Genomic DNA, 26656 nt, shown 5'->3' on the forward strand with positions numbered 1-26656 from the left:
ATCAAAACACAGACAGAGGAAGGAAATCCGTATCAAATACCTGATCTTGGATTACAATAGAGCAGCAATAGTGTCAGAACTTTCAATGAGATGCTTAGTGGAAATAAAGCAGCAGTTCCACAAGAATTGTACCAAACTTGTACCCACTACAGCTCACGTGTAATTCTCTGACCTTACAAGCCTCACTCAACTCAGACAAAATACCAAAGCAAGGTAATTAAAGTATATTATACTTTAAATAACAAAAAGAAAAGGAGGAAGGAGGAATTTTTTTTTAAAATCAGAGTTACCTTTTTGGTCAAATTTCATCACTGATAAAATTCTCACTGATCTGTCTTGCATCCAGATCCCAATAAGACTAACCAACGTAAGAAGCAAAGTTGGAACAAAAGCAATCCATTCTTGGCTTGTGAAGCTAAATGCATAGCAGCCATGATTTTCAGCTGTCTGACCTTTGTGTAAAGTTCTGGTAGCTTCCAGTGACCACAGAACTTTCAGCAGATTGTCTAGGCAGCACTGATACATGGAGAGTTTGTTGGAAAGGCAGGTACATAATTTCAACTGGTATGGTCTGAAGTTCCTTTTTTCTTGATGGAAAACAAACACAAGTAGTGTATCAACAAGATGCATGAGCTTTCCTTCTTTGTCTGTTCAGAATTTTTACTTTGGCTAGCAAATAATGAGAAATAATATAGACCTGATCTTGAGATACCATGAATGGTTTAAGACAAAAGCTCTTAATTCCTGAATTCATTTCATGCCATCTTTAATAGAAGAGTTAATGCAGATTCTTTCTACTTCCTGAAATGGAGTGAGAAGTTTATGGTTCTTACATATTTGAACAGTCCCAACACCAGAGACACACAAAATGTTATAATGTATTTTAATCATTACACCACCACGTTATTATTATAAGCCTTTTCAATAACACTCAGTATAGAACTCAGCAAAGAGCACTGCCTACTACTATGCACTGTCAAATATTTCTGGTGGTACAGGGAACTGACTACAGTGTTTCATTTATTTTTTCTTAAATCAAAATTTAACTTACACATTCTGAACTTGTACATAATACACAAGGCTGTACTTCCATATAGGCTGCAGAGACATTCACTCTTTTTTTCTGATTTGTATATAAGAGTAAATTTTCTATAACAATATGAAAGAAAATTAATAACTTATGTATCTAGCTAGGCGTTTAGTATTTATTTGTAATCATAGTAATCAAAAGATGACTGAAAAAAATCAAAGTTAAATATTGTGAAGTGCACAAAAATCTAAAATATAGGGACCTTCCACAGTACATTATACTAAATCAACATATAACAGATTCAGAGCTTAAAAGCCAAAATCTTCATTTAAAAATTTAGTGTTTCTGACATCATTTTCCACCATTCCATCAGTTCTTCTTTCTCCTCTTCTTTTCTTTCAGACAATGACTCCAATTCAAAATCAACCTGAATAAGAGAAGCAATCAAAATACTGGTAAGAGAGAGAAGTGTGTGCTATTAAGAGTCATTTACTAAAAGTTGTTTAACACTGCCATAGGCCCTGGGGAAAGACTTTCTATTTTAGGCTAGGATTTATTCCACAGCCTCTTGTGTCTGATTTAAGGATGTGCAACACTTCCATATCAATACAATGAACATCCATAAAGAACACAATGGTGCATAATAAAATTTCCAAAAGAATCCAGCTATCTGAACAGCGTTTGGCTTGTCCAAAGACTTCAAAAACTACAGGGCAAGGAAATTAAGAATAGTTTACAGGTACATGTATCTTCTAGCATGTAACATGCATCTCTTTCACATACTGCTAACACCTAGCAGGGCAGACTCCCAACATACCAAAATACATGCTCTATTTTATGTCATCAGGAAAATCCAGGGAGCTTTTCTGGCACATGGTTCACTACTGTGGATATGATATATGAGTTACACACTAAAGAAATTAGCATCTATTGTAATTTTTAGGAGCCGACTCCATACCCATATGGAGGATGAATAAACAATGCTTCTGAAGTCTTAAAACAGAGCCTCAGTCTTATCCACCATACAAAGTGGGTACGAAGCACAGCTCCATCATTTCTTCTGCACAGAGCTGAGGACAGTTTTTAACCTGTGCAGGTAGGCACTTGACAATCTAGACTAGAAAGACAAATGAAAATCTCAGGACTGCTTACTCCTTATGCCACACTACTTAGAGATATGCTGTGATGGCCTGGTTTCCTAGCCATATAGCTCTCATAAAAAGAACAAATATCTCAGTATCACCCTTCTCTGTGCCACCTCATTTCAAATGAGGCCATAAAGAAAATAAATGAGTTTAAATGAGATTGTTCTCAGTGGCTCACACAGCAAGTACTAGAAAAGCAGATTTCCAGACTGTCCTCTAAAAGAGTATTAAATATTCTGGAAAATAACCTTTAGGCTAGGCTATATATATCAGAAAGGAGAAAAAAAGTTAGCTTTTTTGTTTTGCTTGTTTCAACGTAATAGATGCTAAACAGACATGCATATGATCACTTACCACAACTGCAGGACTAAAGGGCACAGCTACTTTTTTAGTTATTGCTAGATAACCTGGTGCTGAGGCTGTGAGTTTGTAGTTTCCAGGCACAAGCAGTCTCCAGTAATCACCATCCTTGGCTGCACAGAAGATGAAAGAAATAAAATCAAATAAATATGCATAAAATGAATTACTCAGCCAAGGAACGGGGACTGTCTCGCTTGTCAGCAACTGCTGTGTTCCTGTCAGCCTTCTTTCAGCTGTCTGAAAGAAATCTTCTGTGAAGACTGTATGAATATATCACCACAGATTTTCTTCTTTTCAGGATAACACAACAAGCATTTTTAACTCCGAGGTTGTGCTGCATCCTCCTTGAAAGACTTTGTCTTCTGAAGCTGAAAGCTCTCAACACACTGAAGAAAAGGGCAATCTGGGACATGATCCTGGTAAAAAAGTGCTTCTCCAGCCAATGCACAGCCTGTTTTAAGCATCTGAGCTTGCCTGCAGTGCAACGTAGATTATTAATGTCCTTGACTCAAAATTCTGGAAATTCAAATTGATATCTATTTTATTCTCCCCAGATTCAAATAAATAGGACTTTTCTCAAGCTATAGTGTAGAGAAAGCTATAAATGATCACACCCTGGAATATTCCATGCATAATGTCTCTGAAAGTATCTAATCATTTCAGTATCCAGGCAGACTATTACTGCAGACAATTTCTTTCTTTTTTTTTGGCAGAGAAATAAATTACTTGATGCCCAAAAGAGTGGAGAGGCACTGGAATGGGCTGCCCAGAAAGCCGGTTGAGTCACTGACCCTGGAGGTGTTCAAGAAATGCTTAGATGCTGTACTAAGGGACATGGTTAAGTGGGAAATATTGCTGGTAGGTGGAAGGTTGGACTGGATGATGTTGGAGGTCTTTTTCAACCTTAATGATTCAATGATTCTAATTTGCACAGTAAAACATGTTAGTAATCGTTCACGCTGTTCCCAGACTTTTTGCTTTACAAAACAAAAAGAAAGCAAAATACAGAGCAACAGTAATGATCCATTCTACTTTCTGGCAACGAAACAAAGATGAATTTTAAGTCATGAACAAAGGAGCAAGAGAACAATTTAAAAACAAATCCAAACCACAACAACTAGATCTGTCCTTCCTTTTGAATGTGCTCAAATTTAAGTACTTATTCTCCTCCCTATTTTGACAACACACAACTTCTCAACCAGTACAGATATAAAAATGTGATTCGTGACAATGCTTTTTTGTACCATAGAAGTGTGAGTGCTTGCTCTCATATTCCAGAATATGCCTTTGCACAGCTTATTCCCTCATTTTATCCCTGAACATTATTCTCAGCCTTACATTTTTTAGCTTTCCTACACACTGTGAAAGAAGGTGGCTAATGTTATTGTGGGCTGCTCTCCTCTTTAGCAGAGATGCTGCCCTCTTGAAGGTGATGTGAAAATACACCAGAGCCAGCTGAGAGTCTGCCAATCCTATATCATGCTATTCTGTACTGCTGTAAGAGCACAGTAAGACAATATCAATGGGAAATGACCATCATGTAAAATGCCAATGCTTTATTATGTATGATCTTTTTTTTTTTTTTTCCTAAAAAGTATCTCGTTAAAACAGAAGTTTTTAGAACTTCTCATCTAGAATAAGAAAGCATTGTCAACAGGGAAGAGTGCAAGTCAGCAGTTGAAAACAACCTGTGAACTCACTCCTTGAATAAAGCACAACACCAGCCAAAAGCTGACCCCATTTTCTGTGAACACCAACATGATATTTTTCTCTTTCAAATGCCCTTCTTGAGGAAGAGGGGGAGAGGAGAGAGGAGAGAGGAGAGAGGAGAGAGGAGAGAGGAGAGAGGAGAGAGGAGAGAGGAGAGAGGAGAGAGGAGAGAGGAGAGAGGAGAGAGGAGAGAGGAGAGAGGAGAGAGGAGAGAGGAGAGAGGAGAGAGGAGAGAGGAGAGAGGAGAGAGGAGAGAGGAGAGAGGAGAGAGGAGAGAGGAGAGAGGAGAGAGGAGAGAGGAGAGAGGAGAGAGGAGAGAGGAGAGAGGAGAGAGGAGAGAGGAGAGAGGAGAGAGGAGAGAGGAGAGAGGAGAGAGGAGAGGGAGAGAGGAGAGAGGAGAGGAGAGGAGAGGAGAGGAGAGGAGAGGAGAGGAGAGGAGAGGAGAGGAGAGGAGAGGAGAGGAGAGGAGAGGAGAGGAGAGGAGAGGAGAGGAGAGGAGAGGAGAGGAGAGGAGAGGAGAGGAGAGGAGAGGAGAGGAGACGAGAGGAGACGAGAGGAGACGAGAGGAGACGAGAGGAGACGAGAGGAGACGAGAGGAGACGAGAGGAGACGAGAGGACATTTACACATGATGAGGTATGTTCACATCGTAATATAAGTTCTGGACTGCAATTTAGCCTTTCAGCTCAAAACAGCACTGCCAACAGCACTGCCAACAGAACTTTAAATTCTGGCAGATTTGTGAAGCAGCACCACAAATCAGAAGACAAAATAAGCATGAATAACCAACAGCCATCAGCAGCACTTCACACCAGAGATCCATTAAGCCCCAGCAACTGCTCTTCATCTCCTCTGACAGCAAAACACTAGTGGAATATTCATGACATCCTGCAGGCAAGGAGTTTCTTGGGGCACAAGATGTTTTCCTAGGTTCAAAACTATTGTACCTTTAGGCATCAGCTAATAAAATCTGAAATGACTCCAGTCTGCAAAGGAAAAAATGTGGCAGTATATTCCAGCACTTAGCTTCTCGAGGCACAAAACTTACCTGACGTAATGTCATGGCTTATCCCTTCCACAGAAATTGTAGCATTTGCTATTGGATTGCCCTGAAGATCTTTAACAAAACCCTTCACTCCTCGGTGAATCTAAAATAATCAAAGGCAGAAGCACATACAAAATCATGTAACAGTTCCTAAGAGAAGTAATTTGCATCAGTATATTGATATATATCATATAGATATATCTAAGGATGCATGCTGACAACTATCAAGCATAATTCTTAATTCTTAATAATTATATACATATATATATATACACACACACACACACATACACATCATTAATAGGTCTTTATTTTTCACTGTATAATAATTATTAAACATCAAGGTCAAAGAATTCAGCTTAGTTATTCTAATTCCTCCACATTAAACAAACGTTTTTCAGAAACACTCATCAAATCACAGAACATAAACACTGGCTTGAAAGCACTGGTGATTGAGAATTCATAAATCTGCTGAAAAATTTCCAAAGAGAGGCTGAAAATAAAATTTTACAAATAGAAGTTTCACCGGCTGTAAGAATTTAGGGCAAAAGATGGATGGAAATGCTTCAAAGTCAAACAAGGTTAAATGTGGGCACTTGGGCTCTTTCTCAAAATGTCCAGGGCTTTGAGCTGGGACAACTTGGAGTCACAGCACTCCCCACTGAGCTGCAAAAGAGCTACAGTGGATCAGGTCTTTGCTCCTTCTTGCCTCACAGGCACAGCATCCACTGAGCTTTTGGGATCTCCAGCTGAAAACCTTCTCTGTCCAGTTTCAGTGACAGAACCAGATTCCCCCATTTCTTTAAAATCAAAGGAGGAATAGCAGTGGCACTGATGTTTAAGAGGTGCTTAAGAACAAGGACCAAGATTCACCATCACTACCCACTTTCTGCTCAGAAAACACCAGGATTATCTGAACTGTCTGTTCCTAGTGAAATTAAAGCACTGATGTGACTGCAGTGTGTGAGGAGACCAGACTGGCTGAGAAAAGCAGAAAGTACACATTAGCACTGTTCTGGCAATCACGAGGGAGCTGGAACATTGGGCTGGCCTTGTTACTCTCCAAGATGCCAGGCAGACCATCTGAACTTCAGAGATAAAGCCAGCAGCTCCACAGGAGCTAGGAAGTTGACGAATCAATCTCTTACACATTAGTAATTAGGAACGTGCAATGACACCACAGTTTTAAATGACAGAAAGAAAATTAACCCATGCAGCCAAGGAGCTGAGCAACATCTACTTAGCTGAGACGTGGATCCCATATTGAATTCCAGCCCACATACTACTTTCAAAACTGTTCACCTCAAGCATTTTAAATGATGAAGTATTTCACATTTCTAGCTACGTCAAGTGGTTCTGCAAAAATAAATTCTTGAAGTGAACATATTACTTGAGCAACTCTGCCAACAAAGTATGTCGCTGATTTCATAATCCCAAGTGTGCAGCCATTAATGACAACAGAAACGTTTGTGATCTTTAAGTAACAACCTCCAGATTTCAGAATTTTGACACTGCCACAGTTTGGCAGATATGCTCCCTGATGCTACACTGAGATGCCACCTACAGCCCAACCTGGTCATCTAGGCTCCCTTGTGCGTGCAGTCATTCATCCCATCTGCTGTACACACACACTTTTATCTGTAGAGAGCAATTTCTCTCCTTGTGCACACATCCATGCTGGTGGGATGGATTTATACTCAGGAGATGTATACTAGTAACCATTCAGGAGGCCAACTTAAGTTAAGCATCTGTAAAAACTGTGATGGATTTCTTTTTCCTTTCTTTACTTTTTTGACAGCCTTACATTCAGAAGTATCACACAGGATTATCACCTTGGAGACATATAAGAATTACGTACCGATCAGATTAATATGAGATATCAAAGTAGATGTTCACTCAGCACAAAGTCCAGAAGTTTCACATACAATAACTAGAGTTTTGCCATTCCTTTTTTTCTTACCTGCTCAATGTAATTGATGAGGGAGTTCTTGTTGTCCTCCCAGTAGCCCTTCAGAGTTTCTTCCGGTGGGAATTTTTCACAGCTAAGCTCCACTGTGATTTCAAAGCAGTTGCTGCTGAGGTAATTGAAATCCTGCATTCCTATGATGCCAGAAAAGAGTTATGAATGGATTTTGCATTGCTCCTAAGTAACTGGAGCAAAGAGGGACATGTGAGATGCTGGACATACTAAGAAAATAATAGCTATAAATACAATCGGTACAGTTCTATTTAATCAGCTTAGTTCTGAACTGAATGTCATTACAACAGAGAAACTAACAAAACCCTTAACCCTCCAAATACTTTTGTTTTGGAAAGTTTAGAAGAAACATGACTGTGATGATGCACCTGACCGGCGTGCTCCTATCTGACAGGTATCTGACAGTTGTTGGTATAAAAATAACTTTTTTTTCCTCACTGGAAACTTAAAATCATTTCCGATTATGTCTCAAATGTCTCCTGATGAAAGTAAAAGGTGACCATTTTGTAATTGAAAAAGAATGACAATTAACTATAGAGCAAATGAAGCATGATAAAACGTCTTTGAAAGAAAAACTGATAAACATTGGTCAAAAACATGATAAATTTCCTGAGAATGTAATATTTCAACTCAGTAACATTTTACTTGAAATAGCATCTGTTTTCTAAAGAATATTCTGAGTTTGGTCAAGCTTTTGTACATAGATCCCAGATATATGATTTTCCACAAGAAAAAAATAAAAAGCAGACATCCTACTAATTTTTTTCCGTATATTTGTTCTACAGACAGAACGCAATACCTTTGAAAGAGAAACACTGGACAGATTTTGATTAATTAACAGAAATCTCATTATAAATGTAGCTTTAACCATACAAATTTAAAAATATATACAACAGCATCATCAACAGGTGTAAAAACATGGTGAGAATGACATATTCTTTTGCATTTCTGAGCCACTCCTCTCTGCAGTGGGAATGTTGGCTACTGCAAATCAGTCAACAGATAACCAAGACAGTTCCAGTTCTGTAAGTGGATCAAGAGCTGGGGGGAATGTGATTGTCCTTAGGAAAGTTACAATTACATTCTTTGCAGATGCTGGTAACAGATAAGCTCTTGCTTTTCCAATCTAGGTAGCAAGCAGAGTGAGTGGGCTCTCTAACAGAAGGCTGAAAAGAGAAAGACTACCAGGTATTCTGAGCATCTCCATAGATGCTCAAAGGATTTACAAGTAGCTACTTCATTCAGCCCTGTGTTGATCAGTGTGAGCTATGCAGGAGACCTAATACGATCTCTTTACTAAAGCACTGGCACTGTGTACAGCAATGTCCAGAGAGCTGATGTCATATCCAAAAGGCAGCGAACAGATTGAGTCAGGAGGGATTCTGCCAACACATGGATGAAGTGTCTATTTTCTGCCAATCAGGCAACAGACTTTTAACTACTGATAGGAACAGAGACTGTTCAGACTCATTAAAAAAAAAAAAAAAAAAAAAAGCTTTCTATTTTTAAGCCTGAGCATCTCCATTAGATGGCAGGAAAATGAGGACACAGAAGGCAAGATGTGCTCCTGAGAGGGACAGTTCTGATGTCCCACCACGCAGAATAGGCGATGGATCATCACCTGTACACAGCAAGAGAGCAGCAGAGTCATGAGTCACCCCGACAGCTGACTGCCAGGGAAGTGTTCCACACAGCAGATAACGCTGCTTTTCTTGATTCTTTCTTTCTTGTGGAAGAAAGAAAGAAATCATGAAGGGAATAACACGGTGTCAAAGAGCAGAACATAATTTTACTGTGATGCCAACAACCCTTGAACACCGCAGCTCCAATACTCAGGAACTTTTTCCTTCTCCGCCTCTCAAAGCAGGTGACACCAGGGATGCCCTCGCATCCCAAGGACAGAATTAACAAGGAAGGTAATTCTGGTTTTGTGCAAAACACTCATTCCTCATAGTTTGTTTCCTGGCTCTTGGTATGCTCTCCTGAAAAAAGTTCTGCCTACATCACTGATATACATGTGATGATCTGAATATCTGGCATAGAAAATGGGTTAAAGATAATCTGGATGTGAACTATGCCTTACTACATCTGCAGTCTGGTTGTACTGGCCTGGCTACAATTTGCATTCTTTATCTGCCTTAAGTGCAACACTCAATAAATCAATACATTTCAAAAGATTAATTCAACCCTGCAGCAACTGTGATACCACTGCCCAAGCTTCCAACTGCCCTAATCCTCATCGTTCTGCACCCAGAATATATCTGAGGTATCCACATCATCACATTCCCAAAGCTTCTCATTTTAACAAAAAAAGGGGAGTGTGGTGTACCATTGGAATCCAGGCATCAGAATTACCTACACTTTGAATTAAAAGCTGTATCAGAATGCTAGGTGTACTTCCACACGTGTAAAGCCAGTAACTTCCAGCAAGACAGGATAGAGCCTTGTACACAACGTGGAAAGCATGCACATCCTACATGTGTTGTATAAAATCCCTAAGAAATGTATTAGCATCAGTATTGCCTTCAAAGCTGGTAGCATGAAAGGTAATTGAAGTTAGATGTGAATGAACAGAGTGCCAAGAGTGATTTAAGGTTATCTGAAACAGAAAGATACCTAAGCAATAGCCTATGAGCACAGCAGTGGAAACTGCATTGAAATGCTATTTTCATAAGGACTTTAGGATCTGATTAGATTCTGGTGACACTGCCATGACTGAGCAAGCAGAATATGCATATGGCTTGTTAGTAATTCATTACTATCTGCTCTTCTCATTTATATTGCCAAATAGCTACTCCACACAAAAAGTACATTAAAAAACCATTACTGGTATTGAAAAGCTATGCACTCAATAATGAAGGAAATTCCAAAATTATTCAATCATCAATTACAAGCTGATAAAAATAAGACCAGCATTAAAGAAAACATTTCATATACAGGTTTGTTTTTGCTTGTGGCCTGATGTGGCCTCTTCCTACAGGAGTACAAATTGCTTTTCAATAGCTTACATCACTGCCAACTTTGAGCATACTACCATCTGGATAGCAAAATGTCACCAATACAACAGATGACTTCACTGCCACTTTCTGTCTCCTAAGAGAGCTTTCCAGACTAAAGGAATAAAATTTCAATAACATTTTAACTTGAACTAAGTGATGTTTAGTTATTTTCCTTAGCTCTATATGTAGAAAGGGCTGCTTTCACTGAACTCTTTTTATGTTCTTGTTGTTGCTTTTCTTCTGAGTCATTCTGTCGCTCTTACTGCCATGAAGGTTTTGGTCAACAATCACAGCTTGCCAGCTGACTTTTACACTTGGGAAAAACAACAACAAAAAACAAATTCATGCTGTATGGTTCACAGTTATTTCCATTGCATCTCTCCATTTTTTACTGCATCGTATTAAGATCACAGACTCTGGTTAGAACTAGCACTCCTTAATTCTTGCTTTTGTATAAATACATGAAAAAAAAAAAAAGGGCTCTCTTGAGCAATTTTCAGTCTAATTTAAAAATAAGATCCAAAAGAAGGAATTAATTCAAGCTTTCCAACAAGTTTTTCCAATGGAAAAGTCTTTCTTTGTCATGTGCAGTTTAGTTAGAATGAAAGCACTGCATCAGAACAATGGAAAGAGAACATTTTCCAAAGGAAAAAAAATAGAGGCTAAAAGTTAAATAGGTCCACATTTTCATAGCTAATATTCAATATTTCAGTAAGTTATTTTTTGATTGAACTGAAACAATTAAATTAAACAGTTAAATCTTTCCATCTGGTGTTGCTGTGGTACAAGAGCAGTGATATTCCAGTCTGAGGGAATGAGTTTCCAGAGTGAAAACTCAAGCTTGAAATAACCACCTGAGTCAGCCATGGGTCTCACCTCCTGGGACACTGTACCATGCACCCCCATTTGTCGTTCCATCCACAAAGCTGCTGTCATCATCATTTTTACGACACGGTGGTCTGTTTGGATCAGACATAGCAGGGTTTAAAGATGAGTAACTGCGAGCCAGGCTTTGAAAAATAGCATCATCAGGGCAGGAGCTGTATTCGTGAGCACTGCCTGGGGAGAAAAGAAGGTCCAGGAACAAGAATTACCAAAAACACAGTCATACAGGTTGGGGTCAGAACCGAGGTTACCCGTGCTGCACCTTCAGGATGGTGCTGGTAAATTCCCTGTCTGTCAGAAAGTGTTCTATAGCACTAATAACTAACATGGCATTATTTGAATCACACTAACATTCCTCCAGTCCTTAATCAATTGCCTGTACCAGGCTGCCCTGTTATTAACATGAGTATTCATATCAGCCTTAATATTTATTTATTAAGATATGCGTTTCAATGTGCACCAAAAAATCCAAGGCATTTTAGGCTTTCCATTCTTCTTAAGAAAACAGAACATGGAAAAATGTTTCTACTTAAGAAGTTGTGCAGCCTGGTATTCCAAGAATTTGCAATTAAACTACTGGAGGGTAGACTGAAGAAAGTCAATTACCAACAATATCATCACATCACAATCATTTCAGTGATGTGTACAACCTACAGTGGCAGAAACAGCCGTGTGCTAAATGGTAACATCTCCACCTCGAAGTGATCCTTGTTTTTATATGACCAATACTGACCAATTGACCAACATGACCAATTACCAAAACAGTAATTGCTGTTTTTATTAGCATAATGTTGCTTTCAGAAATCCTCTCTGTAAACGTGCAAGTAGAGAAACCTTAGATCATACAGACAGTCCAGACACATCTATCTAGCTTCACTTAGCAAGGTACAAATGGCCTCAGCTAATTAAAGACCTAGGATGTCTTTATTAAATGGCAGATCATGATTTCCTCAGGCATTCCATCACCTCCGTCATGTAATTCTTGCAAAACAAGATATCTGTCTTCAAACCTGGACAACATGGTCATACAGTGACTACTTTTAAACATGTTATTAATTAATGAGTAATAATTAATGAATAATAAGTCATTACTGTCATGCCATTATGTTTACAATGTGGATCTCAGGTAGCACTGATGTAAATACATGACAACATAATACAGAGCATTCAATAATGTTTATTATAATAAATATGGGGAAGAAAAGCATAGAATAAGTATTTCTATCTCCTCGTATTTACATACCACTCCGAGTCTCATCATAAGGGTAGTTTGCAACAAGGTCTCCTCCATGAAGATTGGCAGAGAGCACAAAGGGAATATCCATAATCCAGTGAATGACACCTTTCGTTTCAGGAGCAAGCTTTAACAAAACAGCATTACCAGCACTTAAAAATTGATTATTTAGTGTAGAGACTTAGTTACTTGCATATATGTGACTTAGTTATTGTCATGTGTGTTGTGAAATCGTTTAAATGAAGAGAGCTGGATTAGTCTTTTACATCAAAACTTGGGTAGATTCATTATCAGCTTTAAAACTGGTGTAAATTAGATCAGAATGAGGAAACATATAAGGTTATCTCAGTGTTTTTTTTTTCTTCGTATTATGATTATATCTAAGCTAAAACTAAAACATAAAACCAAGAATAATAATTCAAAGTATAAGTTGTTTGGACATAGTCCAGTTCTCTGCACTGAAAGTGAAATTACTTCATTTAATAATCTGAATCTGAAGATAGAAAATGGCTATTAAGGCCATCAGATGAATAAATTTAAAGTGATCAGAAAAAAAAAGAACAAAGCAGTTACACAAAAACAGAATCACAAAGACTGCACACACAGCTTCAAGGGTTGGCTGCATATCTGCTTACAGAAAATGGAAGAGAGAGGCGTGCAAGCAACTGGCTCTTCTGCCTCTGCTTACCTTGGGATTCTGGTCCACAGCCTTCTTCATGTTTTTCAAGAGGTGATTGTTTGGGCCACCCTCCTTCTCATTAATGTAGACTATCCTATCCAGATCAGGGAAATTTCGGTTCAGATCTATCCCCTGGGCATTACTTCGACCAACAAACCAGTCTTTAAGTTCACCGGGCTAAATGAGGGAAAGAAACAGAAAGAGAAGGGAGCTTGGCAGATTCAGCAGTTTAGGAATCAGTTCTTCTGTAGGTATATTTATCAACGTAAATTTACATCGTGTTCTTACCTTTCACGTTCTCAAGAGTAAGAATGGACCACGTGGGAGTAAAAGCTAAATAAACCCAAACTGTCTCAGAGGAGGAAATCACTCCCATCATAACAAGTCTGGACTAAAGACGGGCAAAATTACCATCAGACTTTCCAGTGCCAACAAGCACTGGTTTGTGCTTGTTGAGCCTGCCCTCAGGACATGGCTTTTCCCCATTGCCTCAGGTGCATGCTTTGCCTTACAGACCTCATTCCTAAGAGCCTCTGGGCAGCTGTGGGTGTATCCACCAGCTGCAAGGCACATTTGCACTTCCTTCGTAGTTCTAAATGGCTTCAGGACAAAGAAGGACATTAATCTTTATTTCTCTTGAGAGTTTTATTTTTGTGCCAACTGTCAGCTTCATCTGCTGCAATGGTGGCACCAAACAAAGATGCAGAGAAGAGTTCTGCAGAATCTTTCAGCTGCTCCTTCACATGAGATGTGATTCTGCATTAAGGAAATGCCTTCAGCATGCGTAGTTTTCCTCAGCTTGTCTCTCAAAGCTTTCAGTGCTCTGTGAAATAGGCTTAGGTAGATTTTTGGTCTTAGTCTTGGAATATATTAAAAGTAGTGTCACTCACCATGCATAAAGATGGTGCTAAATCAGAACTAAAAGCACTAAAAGAAACTGCTATGCAAATCATTGATAATTTTAAAACAAGGCTTGTAAAAGCAAATGTACTTTGGCTAAAAGGTTTCAGACGATCTCATTACTGAATCTCTACAGTGAGAGATTTCAATCAAGTGGAATAACGCACCAATTTGAGGACAACTCCTGCTTCATTACCACTAGAGGGAGACATCCTCATGGACATGGGTTAAAACAGGCCTCAGGTTTTTAAAAGCCCTCCTAATAGGCTGCTGAATGAAGAGCTCAGTAGAGTTTAACTCACTTAACAATAAATGAATAGCCACATCAAAAGATTCCATATTTATCTATCTAAATATATAGAGACATCAATAGGACTTGTAGAACAATTGTTGTTTTCCTTTAGAATAATAATACACACTAGAAAAGTGACAGAAGAGTATCCCATTTGTCCTCTATTTGCTAACCATACACTAACACTCTTTACTGAGTCTCCATCTTAAACTAAATACTAGATTGTCTTGACTAACAGCACTTAGCTTAACCTAAGTACCTTATGCCTAAAATATAGATTGAGTTGTTTTTATTAAAAATACGGCTCACTTAGATTCCTTGAGATAATTCACATAATGCAACTAATTCACATACATGCATTTAAGTTAGAATATTAGAGGAAACATCAACTTTTTTTCCTCTCTAGTACTTTGGAAACACGATGTTTTCCTGCAAGCTACTTGTTCGGGAAGCAATTTGGTCAGCAAACTCAGATGAAAGAACAGGCATGAAGAATAAACATCATTACATTTTAAAATGAAGTATATTCATTTAAAACAGAGACAGCTATCCTTGGAAAGCCCAAGCATGATATCTTCTTTGTTAAAGAGAAGAAGCCTACTGTACTATTAGAAAATAAATTATGCTGTACCATTCAGTGATCCCCACAGAGTTTATATACTTATAAAATAAATTAAGGTGCCATTTTGATCCTCAGGTTGATACAGAATTACAGAATCACTTGAATGGGAAGGGACCTTTAAAGGCCATCTAGTCCAACTCACTGCAATGAACAGGGACACTTACAGATACATCAGGTGCTCAGAGCCCTGACCATCATGACTCTGAAAGTCTCCAGGGACAGGGTATCCCTGGACAACCTGTGCCACTGCCTTAGGGAAAGAAACTTTTTCCTTATAACCAGTCTAAAATACATAGATAGATATTGCAGTTTTACAAACCTGAGATGCTGCCTTCTCAAAGCCATCCGGATTCAAAGATGGCATGATATGGATACGTGTGCTATGGATCAGGTTGATAATAGTTTCATTGCCTTTCTGGTATTCATTACATAAGTACTGAGCCAAGAAGATGAGCAGCTCCCTTCCAACAGCTTCATTCCCATGCATATTCCCAACATATTTAAATTCTGGTTCTCCTGCAAGAGAAAGAAGAAGCATGTCTTAGAGTAGCACAAAAAAACCAGGCATGGACTACATCACAGCACATCAGAGACAACTCTACTGCTGTGACTGCATTTTGTCACAGCACCACCAGGAAGCTACAAGCCTCTTCTAGGAAAGTGGATCTATATGCTTTTTCTCCTGAACTCTGGCTAAACAGTCATTTGCATTTGGTTGTTTGCCAAAGCCAGAAAAAGAATACCAGAAGACAATACACTATTTCAAAATAAATGCTAATCATAGCTATTAACAACACTACTGTTGAGGTATAATGCAACTGATGCCTCAGTAACACAAAAAGGTGTCCTAATTTTTAAATATACAAACTGACACTAACAGAGCTTCTTATCCTTCACGTTCTCATCAAGATTAGGTTAACCTTGTCCCACTACACACGCATTAAACTGCAATTCGTCTACCAAAATACTGCCAAGAAACAGCTGCTGATCCTAGTGATCTGAAAAACCCAAAGCAGTTGCTTCAGATATTCAGCTCAGACTTCATGAAGAAAATGCAATGATCTAACCCATGGATCACTGCTGCTGAACATTCCAAAAAACATTCCATGTATGTACCTATCGTATGAACAATAAATTCTCATGAATCATGTGAATTACTGTTTTATATATTGAACATATACAAAGATGTTTAATTATATATTTAATTTTGGCTTTTATACATTCTGCATATTTTTATATATTCATTTACCTGTGCATGTTCACATAGAAGTTTATATATACATATATATATATATTTGTAAGTTGAGCACCTAAATAAACATTCCAACATTCCCAAGTTGCACCCTCGTGATCCTAGAAAGAGAACACACTGCAGAGGTCTGAGGTCTCACAGAGCTATACAGGATTTACCTTTTGAAGGACCACATCTTGGGCTCTAGAGATACTTCAGTATAAATGTAAATACCTGAAGAGGGAACCAGCAGGGAGAGGAAGAGGGACCCCCTATACTCTGCCCTTGTGAGGCCCCATCTGGAACCCTACATTCAGGTTTGAGGCTCCCATTACAAGAGCTGTTGCAGTGGGACCAGAGCAATGCTGCGAAGATGATTACAGGTCTGGAGCACCTCTCCTATGGAGATAGGTTGAAGAAGTTGGGAAAAGAGAAGGCTCTTGGGAGACCTCATTGCCACTTTCCAGTACTTGAAGGGAACCTAAATCAGCAGGCAGATCAACTCTTTACATGGCCTGAAAGTGACACAACAAAGCTAAGTGGCCTTAAACTAAGAAGGGAGAATTAGGGTAGGTGTTAGGAAGAAATTCTTTACTCAGAGGGTGGTGAGGTCCTGGCACAGGCTGCCCAGAGGGGTCATAGATGCCCCATTCCTGGTGGGGGGCTCAAGGCCAGGTTTGAATGGGATCCTGGGCAGCCTGAGCTGGTGGGTGGCAACCCTGGCCATAGCTAGGGGTTAGAACTAGATGGTCTTTAAGGTCCCCTCCAATCTAAGCCATTCTATGATTCTATGATTGCCTCATATTTAGCCAGAAGGACATGCTGGCTTTTCTCCTTATTTGCCTTTTTAGAGTTCACCTGTTAGCACAGCTTGAATCAAACCTTCCGCTGATAATACGCTTCAAATAGTCTCCATAAGCCCTGGGATAGCCTTTAGCACTATCACAGTGGCAAATTCAAGGCAAGAAGCATTACAAGCAAGGCCTAAATAATTGCTAATCAAGCACACAGCTGTATCTGCTTACAACTCTTCAGTCTGTGCTTGAAAACCTTAATCCACCAATAAGGTCCTAGCAGAGCACTATTAATTCCAGGACTTCTTTTCTGTGATAAGATAGCTTTGTACATATTATTCTCTCATGTTGTTTGTCAGTTAGGTTAAAAAATACTCCGATTCAAATGAAACAGCATCATTTTATCTGATACGTACAACTCCATTACTGTGACTAAAGCCCTACATTTCCTCTTTTGGCACTGACTTATTGTTTCTTCCTATCTGTTAATACCAGGGAATATAAGAGGTCTAATCATTAAGAGTAATCAGGCCATGCACTCAGCCCAACCCTTTTAAATCAGATGGATACTATTTAATACAACGTGCAGCAGTGCACATCACAAAGTTTCATAATTAGAACACTCATGCATATGTATATTGCCATATAACTTATGGGGAAAAATTGTTTTGCAAGCCAAGACAAAAGTTTGCTACCACGGCAAAGATGAACACAGCCACACTTGGCATTTATGGTTTTTCCTAGAACACCATTATGGAAGCCTGAAGGAGAACTCACTTCTCCTGATTCCCAGACTATGCATTATTCACTTGCCTTTCTCTTCCACCTGAACTTACAGAACCGGTGCAAATGAAGGAATACAAACAAAGGTTTTCCACGCAGTATCACTTTCCAGCGCCAATCAAAGAATTGTTAACCGTTTTTTATCAGGGTTTTTGAAAACCAGTACAGTCTAAAGTGAACCCAGAATAAAGCCTCATCGACCAGTATCTCCAGCAGCAATGAAAAATCTTCCATGGGCACAAAAAGCTGAAAGGAGTTGTGGAAGAGGCAGAGCGAGTCAGTGGAATTACAGAAAGTCTTTGCTATGAAAAGTGATTGAAGATAGCTGGCTGGAGGAATAGCTGCTCTTCCCATTAATCCCTTGTAAGCCATTTAACACAGAACTGAATCACCCTTTATATTCCACAAATGTAATTGCCTCACGGAATTCTTATTTTTTATTAAAGGACTCTGAAAATCTCAATTGGATTATGAACTTTTTAAAAGTTTCTCCAAACGAGCAGAAATGCTTCCCTTCCATGGCAGACAACAGGACACAGATCTTACAGAAGAGATATAAAAAAATAATTTTAACAAGTCTCATTTATCTGACACCCACACATGCAATAAAGTAAAACTATGTTAAAGAGTTTCCATGTTCCAAGATATGATAAACACAAAGGAATACATCTGTTGCATGAATATTTAAAATTCTTATTTAGCTCTATTAGCTTTCTGACAGTATCTGTATAAAAGACAATCTCTCTTTGTAACCACAGCAGGTTTTGTGTGACGATGGGAAGGTGACATTTATAAACACTTAGATACAAATTCAGCCCAGATACAGAGGTTTGTGATAACAAATGAATGGGTGGATGACTAGTAACATCTTTTGGGGCAAGCCATAAGAAATTAAATGCAGCAATCAACTTCATAAATATCTCGGTGTCTCTCATCACGCCTAAGCCAGCACATCATTAAGGCTTTCAGAAAGCTTTTACAACCCTCCTAGATTGATTACAACCTGATAAATGTTTGAGGAAAGAGCATTTTGAAACGGCGAGCATTTCTGCTACCTCACAGACTCTGTGAAATGTCACTATTTGCTTCTGCAGTTACAGTCAGCTAAGGTCTACTGCAGCTTCCTAGGAACAGAAGGCATGTTGTTGATATTGGAAGGGTTGCCTAATTAAAGGTGACTAACCACTGCCATTTTTAGGTCAACTTGTATTTGAAAAGACAGTTATCTTCTAAATCACAGGAGCAAAAAGTTTAGCACTTAATACGTAGGTCACTTTGAAAGTAATGCCTCCTACAATTTGCATGGAAACCACAACAGATACAAGCAGCACAACAACGCTATTTGATAGAGCACATTCTCCACTGCAAAACTCTCTTTTTCAGTGTAGCCACCACCTCTAGCTCTGCATTTTGCACTCATGGAAGTGCAAGCCATACAGAAGGAAAAACCGACTACTGGAAATTTTAGGTCTTTAAGGAACTGTTTTGCAAATGAGTATCAAAGATCCTTAAAGACTTTCATTTCTAAAGGAAAAGCAGGTAATGTTCCTGAAATAACAGACTTAGTGTTCTTGATCACAGTTGCTTTATCTAAAGGTCATCAAGGAATTTCTTACGCTCTCCGTTTTTGTCAGTAGTTCAAAGAGAAACAAATTCTCTGGAGGGCAACTATGAGGAAAATCAGGGACTGTAACAGGAGTTTCCTCTTTGAACATAAAAACGGCGAGAGGAAAAAAAGAAAATAAATGAGGATAAAATGTAAGGAAGAGTGAAAGGATCAGAAAATTGAGATTTCTATCATTTTGGTAACTAGGCACCTCCAACCTGCCAGAACAGCATTTTCAGTAGAAACACTGATTTCTATGACATGCAAAAATGAACAGCCCTGCAAGACAGAACAGCAGGCAGTATTACTTTCTAAATTCTTGTATAGGCCTTAGGATGTTAGGATGATGTTTTCTAAGTAGTGTTGGTTTAACACTGCTGAAACATAAACTTCTGGGGGTTTCACAGCTGGCTTACAAGAAAGCATAAACGGGTCAACATCCTTTTTTAAAAATTCCAACATTTGATATTCCTGCCATGAGCTACGACAAGATACACTGGGAACAAAACAAAAAGAAAAGATATTCAAGGAACTTCTTGCAAGCTCTTGCTTTTAAAAAAATGCATGTATTTTTTTCACAGCCATAACTCAAGACCGGTCTGAAGCTGCTTCTGGAAATCTCTGCAACTCTTTAGCACTATGCATTGTGTATATTAAGTATGGAAGGGAAATTCTCCAGACATTACCTCATGTTGAAGCTGGTTATTTCCACCATAAGGGTTCTGTGTGACTAGATGCTCTCCTCGTGCTTCCAACAGCCCACTCTCCCTGCTGTCACTACAGGACGTGGCACAGCCACCCACGAGCAGCGGGCACAGCATTTGCTCTGCTTCTGCAAAGCCCATCACAGCTCCCTCCTGCTGCATTCCTCTGCCACGTTTATGCTGCAGTTGCACAGCACAGCACTGACTGAGGTATGTCTGTGGTAAAGGCTATGCGATGCAGCATAGAGTGGAATACGAATAAGGCTTTCTGCCTAATGCTTGTTTGCATGGTAATGTGCAATAGAATTGATGATTATTCTTTAAATCGTAACTAATTAAACTTACTTATTGAATCAAAATCCTTAACTTAATAAGAAATCTTGAAACATAACATGCACAAAGCTCTGATTTTGTATAAATGTGTTAAATGACGCTCTCAAATTCAAAGCAAAAATACTGGAAGCTTGGAAGTAGCAAATACACACCTATACATATAGCCAGATTCATTAGGCTGGTTTTGCATTACATTGCATTTTCCATGCTCTAGGATAAACAAACATGTCTTTGTTTGTATAGAATTCACTGCTTCACTGCAATAGCAGTTATGGTTAGCTCAGCATGGAAGATGAGCCTCATAAGAACACTAAATATGCAATGGACAGTCCTAAGTCATCCCTACTAGCTACTGGCTGAGTGTGAGATATGTTCATTGGTCTCATTGATAGGGGAAAAAAAGAGCAAACAAAACAAAACACAAAACAGGCCCTGGGCCTCTTTCTGAAAAATGCTGGCAGTATGGGATGACACAAACGATCCTCCACCTGAGATGCTGATTTTGGGATGCAACAGTTTCAGTTCAACTTTTTACTGTGCTCAGTAAAAAGAGCGAACTTCTTCATTTAAGACTACATGTGACCAGGCAAATTTTCATTTCAAAGACTTTCCCTGTAACCCTCCAGTTTTGGTTGGCATGTAGTGCAAAGATACTTTTTTAATCCATCAACACATCACCAAAATATATTTTTTAATGAGGAGAAGGCTGATACATAATTCAGGTATGTACTTACGACAGCTCCTCACTAAGCTCATTTGACAGGCTTTCTTCAGCAAACTACAGCATCAGCTTTTTCACTTCAGCCAAAAAAGCTGTTGCCAATCATCACAGCACTTCAAAAGGACAGAGCTCATCTATCCATCCCATTGTTTTTGTAGGCAATAAGTACATGGGAAATTTCAAAGCTAAACTAGTTCAAATTGCTGCTGCCAGCAGGAGACACGTTTGGAACTTCGCGATCTACTTTTCTCATCCTGATTTTCTGAAAAGACAAAATAAAAGATGGAAATAACCCATTTATATCCAGATCTCAGGCTCTGGAGTCAAAGAGGAAAGCAGAAATGCTGGACAAAAGAAAAAGAAAAAGAAAAAAAAGAAGAACAACAGCAGTTCTCCTTTTTACTGGAAACAAATAAAGAGAAATTCAGTGGGAACAAACAGATCTCCACGGAGCATAGCAGAGCTCTTCTACCTGCCTTAGACTTTCTCCTTTAATCTCACAGAAGCTTTCTGATACATCATGGTGGCACTCGTTCCTCCTCTGAGGCTGCACACACTGGATAGTTCCTTCTTACAGGTGATTCAAACATAACTAATCCACCACCATACTATCACAAAGTGGCAAAGTGTGAAAAAGCTGTAGGTTGCAGATTTGTGATTCAGATAGATGGTGCTGAAGTTGGTCATCAGTGACAGATGGAGAGGGATAAAATGTCCCCATACATATGCATCTGTCACGAGTGCCTTGTGCAGATAAAGTAAGAATAGCTTTCGCGTTGACTTACTTAGTTTCCCATGTCTAGATGAGCTCTGATATTCACCAGTGTTTGTTTCATGACTACAGAATCACAGAATGGCTTAGGCTGAATGGACCTTTAAGTCCACCCAGCTCCAAACCCCTGCATGGCCAGGGCTGCCACCCACCAGATCGGGCTGCCCAGGGCCCTGTCCAACCTGGGCTTGAATGCCTCCAAGAATGGAACACCCACAGCTTCTCTGGGCAGAGAAACAGGCAGTCACTACTGGCCAGGGAGTTTAAAGGAAGAGTTATGAACTGCCCTTTTAAAATCAATTGCGCTAAGAAAGAAATAGGCAAGCAGCAAAAGCTAATCACGTTGTTACCTTGTCTCTCTGTGGAAAAACAATGAAAAACTGACTTGGAATGACTAAGAGAGGACACTGTTTACGTCAGAGAACAAGTGATCCGACATATGCCAGTATCCTTAGAAACCAAGGGAAAAAAAAAGGCAGCTTCTTTTAGCCCTAATATTACATCAGCACGTTGCTTTTGCTATAAAGAGCTAAAGAAAAATAGAATTCGAGTATTTTAGAAGGCAGGGTTGGTTGTTCTGGCTTACAACGTGTATGAATCTTTGATTAAGAAGTGTCTTACTGAAACTGTTCTATTGATGCAGAGGGTCATCAAGACATATTCCAACAATGCATCTACAAGCACTGCACTCTTGGAGTCAGAATTTTTCAATGGAATGTGAAATTATACTTCAAACTGGTACCATAATGATTTGTTCATATCCTTGAAACACAGACTTGGAGGGGAGTCTTCACACTCACATGTGTCTGAAATACAGATACCCTTTACAAAATATCCCTGTGTCATCTGAAACACTATAAAAATGAAAAGAAGGGTGATGATTCCTTATGATAATAGAAGGAATGGAGGCTACACTGGTGCAAAGGCAATTGGTGCAAATACAATCAAGTTTGGTACATAAAAGGAAGAAATGAATCATAAAATAACTTGTTGACTCAAGAATAATGACGCAGATGACTGAACCAGACAAACTGTTTGTCTCAACAGCAGAAGGGAGTGGATCCAGAAGGCTTTCAAGGTATGTTCTGCAATAGCAGAAGGGAGTGGATCCAGAAGGCTTTCAAGGTATGTTCTGCAATAGCAGAAGGGAGTGGATCCAGAAGGCTTTCAAGGTATGTTCTGCATTTGGATGAAGGAGCTGCAGACAAAAAAGACGTAACAGCCATGTCAAGCTCTCCATCTAGAAGAGCAAACATCATGTTAGTGAAAACGGGTGTGCTAACTACTGGAAAATGCCTTCGCTAGTAAAAGTCCAAAGGACTTCTACTTCTGGTGTCTGGCTTCAGTTTTTGTGTATTCACCTGTGCAGCTTTTTTATATTTTTTAAAGGCATAATTAAACAGTAAGAGGTGAAATATGTTGTCATACTTTAGACTGATACTAAAGAGGTGGAAGTAAAAGGACAATCATGCCCTATCTTCCAGATTTGTAGAATTTTATTTCCATTTTAGAATCATAGAATCATAGAATCACCAAGGTTGGAAAAGACCTAAAAGATCACCCATTTATGTAGGCGTAAAATGCTAGAGAGGCATATAATGAAAAAGAAAACAAACTAGCTGAGTTCTTTACAGGCTGGCTTCGTGCATTCTGTGCTTTTATCAACCAATTTTCAGTATTATGAGATGGTGGAAATGACTTCTCTTATGCATAGCATAATTCCTAATGGCTTGAGAGCTCATTAAGGAGCTAACTAGCCATCTTGCAGAGGAGAGCGTAACATAGCCAAAAGGCTTCTCCTAAGAAGCTCTACAGCAGTATTTTCATTTTGAGGCTTCAGGTATTTGTTTTTTCTCAGAAAATGAAAAAAATCCCCATGGAAAGAAGACAGTGTGATTTTGATAGGAAGCAAAGCTTTTATTGAAAAGCTATTTTAAAGCAGAATTGTTCTATGCCCTATTGTTATGACTTACTAATAGCTCTAGGAGGCAGACAGAAAATGTGAAAACACTTAGATGCTTGAATATATGGAAGAGAGGCAGTATGAATCCTAAGAGCTAGATGAGAAAAGAAACGCACACTCCCTCAAACGCTCTGATAAAATAATCCCTGTCCACCAAACAAGAGCATAACAATTTGCTGCCCAAACCACTTCTGCACAATTAGGATAGGAGAAAGCTGCAAAATTCCTACGTGAAAATGAGAATTTGAAGGCTGGGTAAGCTTGGCAACAAATCCACAGAGATAGAAGAAATACAAACACGTGCGAACACATCCGGAGCGCTGAGTTCCCCACGCAAGAGAGGCATGGGCATACTGGACAGAGGCCAACGAAAGGCCAAGAAAACAAAGGGGAAACAGTGCTGGATAGTGTGCATGAGAAATTCTTTCTCCACTCAGTATACGAACACTTGCCTATTAATCTGCATTTGTGAGAGGTTTACATATACACCCAGGTACACACACTGAGCAACTGGAGCACCGAGGTCATCCCCAGGTCATGAAAATATCTTTCATGTTTCTGTTCACTTACACGCTAGATCTAAAGCACACTTCTAATTTTAACCAAAGAAATTGCTTTTGCAAATATTCCAAATCATATAAAAAGACTGATCTGGCACTGTTCTCAAACAAAATCAAAACCACATGAGTTCAAGACAGAAAGAAACTGAACCACTTGGTAAGCAATCAGGTATTCCCCATCTTAATTAATGCTTTCACACTTTACAATTCAGTGGTTCATTCTTTTTTTTATCAAACAATGTGAAAGAAAAGCCCTTCTTATCATAAGACTAATATTTACTTCAATATGCAAGCTCAAAGTTGCATGAATTGCTTTCTAAAATATGAGCTATCCAGTCTTTGCCTTATTTTATATTTCTTTTTTGTACGCACTTTTACATAACTTTCTCTTTCATCCTGGCTTTAACTTTTATGATCGCAGCACGAGAACTGCCAAAAGCACATTTCAGTGTATTTTTTCCAGCTGTCTGCTAAGCAATAAGGAAAAAAATAGTTACAAAACACAAAATATTCTTTAAAAAATGTGTTTGGATTACAGGAACGCAGAAACGTGAAGGCAGTGAGACCGAAGATTAGATCACCACATTGGCCATTAAAGACTGCATTTCATGAAAAGCAACAAATTTGGGCAAGAGCAGCCAGCACATAAGCTTTGCCTAAGACATACTGTTGATCCAGCAGGTAGGAAGAAAACTTTTTGATTTCCTTCTTCTCCCCAAAATATCCCAGAGATATTTGACCTGATCTATAAAATAAAGGCATTCTCCTCTTTAACTTTGCTAGTAGTAAAATCAATCCTTGAAATTACATTGAAAGTTCAGTTTTACCATCTTTTCATTTCAAACCCGAAGCAGTACAGTACATTAAACGTAACAGCATCTCAAGAGGGGTCAGTTTGGAGCTTCAAGTGAAGCATGTGTGCAGGAGTTTGCTGAGAGAAGCCTTAGAGTCACACACAAAAGCAACAGTGAGAAGGCATCTCTCCCATGAAGGCAAAATGTTGGAGCTATTCAGAAGAGAAGGCTCTGGGACTCTTCAACAGGGAGACGAGTGGTAGGATGAGGGATAACAGCTTTGAAGTAAAAGAGAGGAGATACAGGTATGTAATCTAAAGAAATTCTACACCATGAGGGTGGTGAGGCACTGGCAAGGCTCTAGATGCCCAGAGAAACTGCAGATGATTCATCCCTGGAGGTGTTCAAGGCCAGGCTGGATGAGGCCCTGGGCAATATGGTCTAGTGGACCAACTCCTTATTTCTGGAAAACTAATTTCTGGATTCAATTCTTCCATATTTGGTTTCTGTCAAAATTTAACTTATGGGGATTTTTTTAATTTTCGTTTGGATATTTTCTTTTTTCCCAGAGAAAAAGCTTTTCACCTATTTACAAATTACCTGGGGATTAAACGAAAAAAAATAGATGGTTCCCTGTAACACAACAGTTTAAAACATTTTCTTTTCACATGTGTAACTCAGAAAGCAAATTAATTTTTCATGTCGAAATTCTTCAGGTGGCTTGTTCTCAGCAAGGCCTTCTCTTGGAACTAGATATAAAGAAACAGAATTACAAAAGCTTGAAAACACCTCCCAGAAGGCAAGATAACATTAAGAATTATGATTCTATCTGAAAATGTAGTGAAAAAGGTACATTAAAAATATCATGTTTGCAGTGGGGTGTAGACACCTAGGAATCAGCTTTGCAGACGTGTCTGGTAATCAACAGCACAGAAACAAAGTGAGGTTAACAAAAGAAATTGGAATGTCTTGATGTTCCTTCTTTCTTTTACTTACAAGGTGAGATGGAAAGTAAAATCATAGTTATATTATTACTATATCAAGTCAACTCTCCAGTGTTAAGAGAATGATGCTTTTCTTCTGTCTCAGAAGACAACGCAGCCCCTAGTGATATGGCTGTACCAAGAACAAATTTATGGTAGCCATCATCATTTGCCCCTCTGGACACATCAGTCTACGAGCATAAGATTAGGAACTGCCCCCAGGCCTCCAATCAGGATGTTACTCTGTCAAGGCTACGTAACTTATTACCAAGGTAAAATACAACACAGTGTAATACAGGAAACTTACTAAGCTTTCTGAGCTATGTGCTACACATGACTGTTATGAGCAACTCATGCTTTGCTTCACAGTTCTTTCCAACCAGGAAAGCAGTTTAGCCACAATGCTCTTCGTCAAAAGAAAAAGACTGCTATTTTGGTCTGCTTGGCTGCCACAGGTCTATACATACAGAAAAAAAAATCTGTGCAGTTTATTTTAATGCTCACTAAATCACAGACTTGTGGTTTGTGTTTTTT

The 26656-nt window shown here is 39.0% G+C and overlaps 1 protein-coding gene across 1 annotated transcript in view; it reads right to left on the bottom strand.

Moving 5' to 3' along the window:
• Positions 1-749: 749 nt before the first annotated feature.
• CPE (carboxypeptidase E) overlaps positions 750-26656 on the bottom strand; it is a 43224-nt gene continuing 17317 nt past the window's right edge. The window contains exons 2-9 of the mRNA XM_052690178.1: positions 15198-15394; positions 13074-13241; positions 12395-12512; positions 11143-11325; positions 7250-7389; positions 5293-5392; positions 2530-2648; positions 750-1457 (exon numbers count right to left, since the gene is read on the bottom strand). Of these exons, the coding sequence (XP_052546138.1) occupies positions 1359-1457; positions 2530-2648; positions 5293-5392; positions 7250-7389; positions 11143-11325; positions 12395-12512; positions 13074-13241; positions 15198-15394 (1124 nt within the window). The 3' untranslated portion in view covers positions 750-1358. The remainder of the gene's footprint in view (positions 1458-2529; positions 2649-5292; positions 5393-7249; positions 7390-11142; positions 11326-12394; positions 12513-13073; positions 13242-15197; positions 15395-26656) is intronic.

This window comes from Tympanuchus pallidicinctus, unplaced genomic scaffold, assembly GCF_026119805.1.
Source record: "Tympanuchus pallidicinctus isolate F22 unplaced genomic scaffold, pur_lepc_1.0 scaffold26, whole genome shotgun sequence".
Classification (NCBI taxonomy): domain Eukaryota; kingdom Metazoa; phylum Chordata; class Aves; order Galliformes; family Phasianidae; genus Tympanuchus; species Tympanuchus pallidicinctus.